Raw genomic sequence first — 9,414 nt, forward strand, 5'->3', positions numbered from 1 at the left:
GTCGCGGCGGCCTCTAGATGGTGCTCGGGGCCCCGCCTGCTGCTCGGCAGCTCGGAGCGGGGCTGCCTCCTCCCCCTCTGAGCTCAGTTCCTGCTGCCCTGCGTCTCTGGGGGCTGCTGGGCTCGCCTGGGTGCCGAGCTCGCCGCCAGCATGTCTTCCAACGCCAGCCTGAGCAGCATGCAGCGGCTGGTGGAGCAGCTCAAGCTGGAGGCTGGGGTGGAGAGGATCAAGGTGAGAGCCCCCGGCCAGGGGGCGGCTTGCCCGCAAAGCGGGTGGGGAGGGCTGGGCTCTGGTGGCCCGCTGCGAAACCGGAGGCCAGTGGCAAGGAAAGTGGGCGAGCAACGTGGCTCTGGTTTGGGGGCTCAGTCCCCTTTTGGGACTTGGCTGGGGGGTCCCGCCACCACTCTACTAGCTCCCACCACCCAGCCTAGGGTGGCCAGAGGTCCCCACATCAGGGGCTTTGTCTGATATAAGGATCTGTACCCTCCCCCTCCCAGAAAAGAAGTGTCCCGATTTTTTTCACACTGGCTCTCTGGTCACCCTATGCCAATCTCCGACAGCAGCGGCCCATGCACCCAGAGGCGAGGAAAGGGCGATGACGACTAACTCTGCAGAGATCTGGGGGGGGGAGCGAGCCACTGATGGACGCAGCTGTGAGGGGTGGGAACCCAGGGATGCTGTTGGCCTCGGCCTATGGCTCTAGGTTCTCTTCTGTAACAGGCTCGGCTCCTTTGGGCAGCACAAACTCAGCAGCTCCTCTGTTCAGCTGACAGGGGCATGTAGGGAAAGAGATCCCTGCTCCCCAGCCTTGCTGCACTGCAAGGATCAGTTGGTGGGACAGGGCTGGAGTTTTGTGATCAGGCTTTCATTACCTGGCCGGGTCAAAAAAGGGCCTTCTTACAGCGATTGTAGGTTCGACAAGGCCGCCGAGGGGCTAGCTGCTTCTGGGCACAACTTGGTTTCCAGGCGGGTGGGCTCATCTGGGGTGGGGGCCTTCTGATCTGGGATCCGGAGAAATACCTTCAGGTCTGGTGGCTTCTGTTTATGTTACAAGGAGAACGTCACCAACAACTGGCATGGAAGTCTCATCAAACCAATGGCCCTGTTGCCCCCCCCCCTCCAGATCTGTGGTGGTTTGCAAGGGAAAAAAGCCATCAGTTGATTGCGGTTTTTAACATGGGCTTATTTTCTGTTGTTCCGTAGGGTTTGGTGTTAAATAAAATGAGCTGCCCCTTCCTGAGCTAGCTCAGTAGGACAGAAGTAGGCAAGGACTTGGCCAAGCCCCAGGCTGGTGGGAAGAGCAAACTTGGAGAAAGCTATGGGGCGGAGAGGTCCTTCAGCGGTCTGTGCCAGCTTACCTTTGTGTATCTGCATGGGGTAGAGGGAGTTAATTTTCTTCAGTTTGCGGTATTTTGATAAACGACTGGGAGAGAGTGACTGAATGATGTACTGCTGGGGACAGGTTCTGAGCCTTGGATGCAGCATGCGGGGTGTCTGCCAATCCAGCTCATCAGTGTGGCAGGAGAGCATTTCCCAGGAAAAAAGGCTCTAATGAATAATATAGCAGAACCTCATTAATTCTTGTTGCTGATCCACAAACATGATAATCTAGACCCCAAACCTGATGATCTCGCCCACTTCCAATTAGACTTGAATAGAGAGGCTGTAATGATGCCTGCCAATTCCTAGATGTGTGTATGTTTGTTTTTATAATTATTTCTTTTACAAAATCCTGCCGACAAAAAGCCTTGTTTTATAGCTGGTGATCATTTTAGAATTCCATGTTCCACAGTAGCTTTGATAAAGGAACTCTTTCGAGCTATGTGCAGTGTCCAACTCTGTTTCAGGCTGTAAAACAATGAAAGTCAAATTAATTTGCATCCAGGATTTTCCTCCTCTCTCATCACCCCAAGTGTGCACACAACCTTACTCTGCCCAGTTCATAAAACACAGGCTTATCTTGAAATCAGATTTGAATACAGCTTCAATACTTTAAACGGTAGCTGTTTAGCCAGCTATTTTATAAATAAGAAACAGCTGAGACTAGATTTTTCTAATTTATGCTCATCTGCTTCGCAAGTGGCAAGCGCATAACTCCCTGACCTGTACAATTACATGATGAAAGTAAGATGGTATTTTAACATCAATGCACCATTCTCTCTAATACATTTACTCATATAACCAAGAAGGCTTATCAGTAATTAAAACTAAACAATAGTAGTTAAAATGACAAAGTACATGTGGACTGATTCAGTAACAGGGATCATAGTTTATCATTTGTTTGCTTGCATGTTCATTCATTACGTTTGGGAATCTGCAATGAATAGCCTGGTCAATAGTACAGATGTGCCCAGTTCTTCTGTATTGTAGCAGTGCAGTATTGTCTGTTACTGTTGAGGGTGCCTAAGCATTTCCATTCCAATGTTCTGTTTTCAACTCTCGATAACATTAACCCACCAGGCAGAAATTTCCAGCCTTGTTCTTTGCTGGAAGGTGTTTGGTTTGTTTATTGGGCTCTCTGGTTTTATTTGTTGGACTTCTTTAAAAAAAAAAAAATTCAGATTAATTTTCTCTTAGCAAGATAATTTGATCACAGAGCAGTAAAATAGGCACAAAAAGAGGAAACACCAAGGAAGAGAATATAATGATGAAGCAACGTGCAGGGGGATTTTAAAAGATGCTGAGCTGGATGCTGTGTGGGAGAAAAGAGAGCTCTCTTTTGGCTGTTCAGAGTATGTGATGAATTATCAGAGGGAAATCCACCCCCACGATTGCATGCTCTGGTAAGGTTTTTGCCCCCCTCTCCAGATGAGTGCCCAGGGAGCAAGACTTTCTCAAAGGAGGAGCCTGGTCAGAAAGAGATACCTACGCACAGGGACGCGCACAAGGGGGGCGGCTGGGCTGAGCACACTTATTGCCATCTGCTGAAATGCGATAGATTAGGGAGTGAGGGGGGAAAATGTACATTTGGCTTGCATTGAGAACGCACAAGCCATAGTGACAGGTGGCCCTGCTACTGAACACTACTAACCTGTGTCACAGAGACTGCTGCTGCACTGTTGCCACACGCAAGGTGTGCGCCTCCTTCAGACATAGTTATCAACAGCAGTAGGAGATACATGGCTCCCTGCTCATCGGCTGTCTGCAAAGTTTGCCTGTGTCAGCAAAGGTAGGCAGAAGAGGGCTGCAGAGTGGTGCTGAGCACTGTACAACATGGCATATGCAGGACGCGCTCTGCTGATTACTCCATAGTAGAGCACTGTGTAGCCCTGCCCTTATCTTCTGCACTTTGGTATTGACATAGGGCACTTAAATAGGCCAATTAGTTCTTTGGGTGCATGGTGCCACAACAGGAAAGGGTCCAGTTTTCAGGCTTCTCAGTAGCGACTGGTGCTGCAGTCCAGAGAATGGCATGGCTCGGAAATGATGGGGCCGGTCCCAGGAAGGGACTGAGAAAGAATAAGAAACCCTTCAGGCATTCCAGAAGGGGAGTCTCCACGATCAGGGAGAATGGCAATCGGTCAGAGTCACTTCTCCCTTGCCTCTTGGGTGAGGCGGCCTCAAGCATCTCTGAGGCTCTGAACACAGCGTGGTGGGAGGAGATACTCAGAAAAATTAATATTGTAGGGGAGTGGTGGCTGGCAATGAATAGAACAGACCCCAAAAAGGGAACTGAGTAAGAGGGAAGAGAAAAACCACACCATATGCTTGGGAATGCTGCTGGATCTGACAGTCTGAGAATGGCAGCAAGCTCACCAGGCCCTAGGGATGGACGGTCAGGGCCGTCCTTAGGCATACGCAGCGTACGCGGGTGCGTAGGCACCTGTGGGTCTTAGTGTCCACCCCCCCGCAACTTCCTATCCCTGTTCTGACCCTTCCTGCAGGCACCCACCACGGCTGGCTGCTGCAGCCTGGTGAATCTTCCTCTGGAGGGGATCTAGTTGTTAAAAATGAAAAAGCCTCCAGCCTGCCAGACCTATTAGCTCAACATTGAAACTGTTAAAGAGCCATTCAAGCAGTAATGAAGCCATTTAACAGGCATTTGCCAACCCCCAGGTATATACTGTCCCTTTCTGAATTTCCTGACCAAAACAGTTGTGCATTACCATTATATTTACTCAGAACATGTTAGTCTACAGGACCTTAGTTTAAAATTTGCTTTAAAAATATTTCATTAGTGTGTTGCTGAAGATTATGAAATCACATCTCTTAAAAAATCCTTACCTAGACTTTTAGATGCACAATCTGAGTATTCATCTTTAGCCTTAAATGCTTGGATCTTTAGAATATAGTTTTTTAAATAAATCCTTCAAAAGACCACCTGCATCTAAAATACACATGCGAGCCCAAGCTGCCATTGGGCATAGGGGCACCAGTTTAATAATACTGCATAGAGCCCACTAAATCCTAAGGATGGCCCTGTGGATGTGGGTCACTGTCCCAATCCTGCAAGTAAACCCCTCAAATCCCCTCTTCTGGGAGCACTGGGGCGCCGCACAGGGAGCGAGAGCTATATTCCCTGAGCTCAGAAAAAGGCCTTGTGTGTAGCTTCAAGTGAGGACGTCGCACTTGGTGACTGGGGACTCCAGTTAGTGTTCTCCAATACTGCCCTTTGGCGGACTAAAATCCTACTAGGCTGGCTGGCAGACAGACACCCTGTCCTTAAACATTTCCTGGATCCACGCTGCTGTCTGCATCCTTGCCATCTGATTTGATTGAATCTCTCTCTGTCCAGCTCCAAAAGTTGCACAGGCTAACCAGCCTGTCGTCTAAGAGGGCAGCATGGATGCCTCAGGCTCCTCAGTACCTTCTGTCTCGTGAGCTTGCTTCAGACCTATCAGGCCACTCCTCTTCAGGTGCCTTTTAGGCACCCAAGCTTGATAATTTTGACCTAAATAACATTTTTTTTAAGGGAGGTTCAAATTTTAAGCCCTTCACTCTGCCCCTGCTGCTATCCTATGTCTTGCCTGATTTGTCTTCTCTTATTTAGCGTGTAAGCTCTTTGGGATGGGAACGATGTTTTCCATGGTGGGAAGTGCTGTGTACGTTGCTATGGGACTATTTTGTAATAAAGTACACCGGAAAATTGAATTGCTCTGTGTGGCACAATGGAACTTGAATTCTGTGGCACCAACACCTACGTTCCACACGCTGCTGTGGCTCAGAATTGAAAATACTCATTGATGTAAAACGTAGTGTCTGTCTTGCCAGAGCTTTGCGCGTTGGAATCTGCGTTATTTTAATCGGCACTTTTCGCTTTGGGAGCTGGCTTGGCTGCTTTCCCACTCTCTGTGATGGTTACCAATGGTTACTAAAAAGAGGAACTATGTAGTAGATGTCAGGGAATGAACTGGCTTCTCCTCTGTATGAGGGTATTTCTTTTTCCTTGTACAGGTCTCTCAGGCAGCCGCAGAACTTCAGCAGTATTGTATGCAGAACGCCTGCAAAGATGCCCTGCTCATAGGAGTTCCTGCTGGGAGCAATCCTTTCCGGGAGCCTAGATCCTGTGCTTTACTCTGAAGTCAGGTATGGTAGCAACAACAGAAGTCGTATATGCTATCTGCTGTAAACCCAAAGCCCTAGAAATGACAAGTTTCCATTAGCTTCTCTTCCTGTCTCTTACATACATACCAATATTACCTCTTCTCTAGCAGAGTGCTTACTTTTTTTCTACTCTGGCCCACTGGGCACTAGAGTTAAAACATGTTTCTCCCTCTGGACGTTCCTCCTCTCTTCTTTTGCTTGTTGGCAGATACGGTGTCTGTCGCTATTTTTAAAACGAGCCTTCAGCAACAGCAGGATGTTGGGTGCATAATCGATTTGATTCTCTGCACTTCAGATAAGACCTTCCTTCATTTTGGAGTCTGGGAAGGGTTTAGAGATCAAAGGCAGCAGGCATCGATGGCACACTTCCAAGTTAGTTTTTATCTTCTCCCGCTGTAACTCTAGATTGTTTCTACTCAGCGGTGCTCACAATCCCCATTCTTCCATTGGCAGTGACCAGGGAAAAGGCAGCTACCACCACTTGAGGGTAGGAAACTGTCCCTCCAGAGGAGCATGGGGTACTACCAAAATGGCCAGTAAGGGACCCAGTTCCCCTTCCCCCCAAAGTTGAGTCATCTCCCTATGGGAGGTGGCCTTCACATTACATTCACAGTCGTTTAGGAATGAATATTGTCTAGGAAGTGATTTCAGGGGGTGCTTTCTTCCAGCAGATATTGCATTGATGATGAGGTACCATTTTAGCAGATCAGTTATCTGGGGATAGGAAGGAAATTTAGAGGAAGGATTGACTGTGCAGTAAACTTAAGCATATGTGGTTGATTCTGTTGACCCAATAATAGATCATCCAGTTTCTAATTAACTTAAGCACGGCATTTAACATGTTCCATGCCATTTGCAGTCTTTCTTACAACGCGTTTCAAACATACCGTTTTCCCTGTTACTTCACACCCTTTAACTCTCTTCAGCTTTTGATGATGGACCTGGTAGTGCATCAAATGGAACTGCGTTCTTGGTTAGTTTCTTTGTTAACTAACACAGTCCCAAAAGAGGCTGTACGCGGCTTGAAAGAAACAAATGAGGCTGCAGCATCTGCACTGATTTAAATAACTCTCCGCGTGTTATAACACTTTTCAACTTAAAAAGAAAAGGAGGACTTGTGGCACCTTAGAGACTAACCAATTTATTTGAGCATGTTGTATTGCAGTTCACTTAGGCTTTGTCTACACTAGGCTTTTTCCCACCATTGTGACAGCTGGCGCAGCTCCATGAGAGATGGCGGCAACGGAGGGCCTAGTGCAGACTGGTAACCACTGCCATCGTTGCCCTGCTCTGAGCAAGTCCAAACAATTTGGTTCACTCACCAGCAGCCACCTGAACGCAGTCTACACTAGTGCTCCCTGCACTGCCGGCCCTGCTGGTAGTAACAGTGGGAATAGTAAGAAAAAAACTGAGTGCAGACAAATCATTAGGGTCCAATCCTGCAAAGGTATTCTCACCTATGTGTTTATTCCCATCCGTAGTCATATGGACAGCCCTGGTACTACAAGGGTGCGAGTAATTCTTTGTAGGATCAATCCCTGTGTCTTGCCTAAAAATCTTACATAGCACGGTCATCATGTTTAATGTAAGAGCAGCCATCCTCATAATTCTTTAAAAGTGACAAATAAGGTGGTAACTCCTAGTAGGGAGGGTAAATAAATTACCACGACAGGAGGACTGATGAGAGTCCCATTTACTTGCTCTTTGTTAGAGGACACTGGCAACTTGAAATCTATTTGGTTTAATTGGTACTTTTGTCACGCTGCCAAATTTTGTGCTTTTAAAAATCACATTTTCCTATTTTTTTTAAAATGTTTGTTTTCTCCGCTGGAGCTGTGTCAAAGTAAAAGCTCCTGGAGCCAATGGGTCATCGGGCTGACATGGTTAAGGCACATCCGTTTCATAGCCAGTGGCACACAAGGGAGTGGTGTGGTCAGCATCATGTCTGACTATCTTTGGCTACTCTAACCCTATGGATCAGACACTATTTTGCAGGTGGGTGAACTAGAGGTGGCCTTTCATTGTGAGATTGAGAGAGACTCAAACCTGCGACCTTCACCATTCAGCCAACCCACCTCTGTGGATCTGGGTGAAAGAGGGGAAATTGACTGGGGAAGAAGTGCAACTGATGGCTCAAAATGCTATCAAATACACAAACAGAAAAATATTTTTTCGTTTCTCTCTTTGTTACAATAATCTTAGGTGTCCCTGCAAATGTGATATTTAGGATGACAGTGATTCTTCTATTTCCTATTCCTTTTATGAGGCTGCCATTCTACTTGTGTATATGTGTTCCTAGGACTTGACTCCATCTGAGTTAAGAAATAAAGTATCATTGGCCTGTCAAGATACAGGATTTTTCTCCTGTTTGAGGAATAAGAGCCCAGTATATGATTTATTGCAAGCATTCCAGAAGTACATAAATGGGTACTGGGTTTTATGTCTTTCTTCTTTTGCTAATAGACCAATATTTCATAGCACTTTTGTTACTGCTTCATGAGGATAAAATGGCAGGGACAAATTTTACAGTATTCCAGGAAGCTAGCACCCAACAGTGGCTCATTTAACCTAACCCACAGTGAAGAGGGTTCTGTGTTACAGCTTGTGAGAAGAATTTATTAAAGAAGAAAAGCAAAGACAGCCTTTAATAAAACTCTTTTTCCTTTTGTAGGGAACGTCGGTGGAGAGTTTTCTTCAAGCATGAAATGAATAACAGCTGCCTTTCCTTCTCAAGAAAACACTATCTCTGTGCCCTACTTTTTCTGTGGCCAAAACAATCTCCTAGATATTTATCAATCTATTCTGGTGTATCAGTAGTTCACTAGATCTTTTGCTAATATGTGTAAAGTATTTTATATGAGAAAGCACTCTTAATAACTGAGTTAACATTGTTTCCATAGTTACTACACAAGGTTATTTAATGATGAGGTTGTTTACATTTTAGAAAGAAAAAATATTTAAAAAATTTTACCAAATAACCCCCCCCCCCCCTTAATAATTGTGATGCCTGGATTAAGGATTTTTCTACACACTTAAATTAAATTGCCTCTTCCTCTTACCCAGGCTTGGTATTTACATTTTCTAAACAGACACCCACAAAGTGCACGTTGAAATACACAAGAACCCGGTTTTAGTAAGAGAACAGTGTTGCCAAATGGAAAGGGTTTTTTTTTTTTGTTTTTTTGTTTTTTTTTAAATTTTTAAGACTTGGGAGCTAACTCAGACTGCTCTCCAGCTGCCTTTAAATCAGTATGTGATGTCTTTTATAGAAATTGCCTGACAGTATGTAGCACAGATTTGATTCTTATGACACATTCACTACAGAATGTCCAACCTGTTTACTCTCTTTCTTATTTGTGCTTCTCAAGATATTGCTTTGTTGGAATTTTCTTAACAGATGTTTAAAATATGATTAACAATATTCACAGAACACTAGAAAAACAAGAATGCAAATTGAGTTCACACTCAGAATTATCAAGGCTTGAAATACACAACTCATTAAGCCTCTATGAGTGTATAATGTTGTTGGTTGTGTGCCTTTGGTTTTTTACAGAGCACTTTTACAAGACCCTGCTTATTTTTTTTAATAGTTTTTCATTTTGTTTACTCTCCAGTGTTTGTATTAATCTTTTAGAAGCTTGGAAATAAAATTCTTTTCCCTACTGCCTTTGACCTTTGTTTTATTATAAGGAAGAGGAGACCTGTTTCTTCATCAGAGGATTTTCTGATTTAGATATGGGAAGGAGGGCTCATGAATTACGCGGCATTTAGGGCTGCATAGGTTAGTGCAGGAATCCAGAAAAGTTTGTCTCCTGTTAATAGAAAAGCAGTAGTTATAGATGTTTAACTTCTTTGTGTGAATAAGGGAAG

General features: G+C 45.2%; 1 protein-coding gene across 1 annotated transcript; it reads left to right on the top strand.

The window, feature by feature from the left end:
* The first annotated feature begins 30 nt into the window (after positions 1 to 30).
* Positions 31 to 9,206, top strand: GNG10 (G protein subunit gamma 10). Its single transcript, XM_074952116.1, has 3 exons — positions 31 to 231; positions 5,395 to 5,526; positions 8,216 to 9,206. Exons 1-2 carry the CDS (start codon positions 151 to 153, stop codon positions 5,518 to 5,520), a joined length of 207 nt encoding a protein of 68 aa, XP_074808217.1. The 5' UTR covers positions 31 to 150; the 3' UTR covers positions 5,521 to 5,526; positions 8,216 to 9,206.
* Positions 9,207 to 9,414: the final 208 nt, after the last annotated feature.

This window comes from Natator depressus, chromosome 5, assembly GCF_965152275.1.
Source record: "Natator depressus isolate rNatDep1 chromosome 5, rNatDep2.hap1, whole genome shotgun sequence".
Classification (NCBI taxonomy): Eukaryota; Metazoa; Chordata; order Testudines; family Cheloniidae; genus Natator; species Natator depressus.

Excerpts from the sequence above, each read along its gene's own strand:
- GNG10 (XM_074952116.1), top strand. The coding sequence starts at position 151 with ATGTCTTCCAACGCCAGCCTGAGCAGCATGCAGCGGCTGGTGGAGCAG. Across the intron at positions 232-5,394 it reads CTGGGGTGGAGAGGATCAAG|GTCTCTCAGGCAGCCGCAGA; the intron begins GTGAGAGCCCCC and ends TTCCTTGTACAG.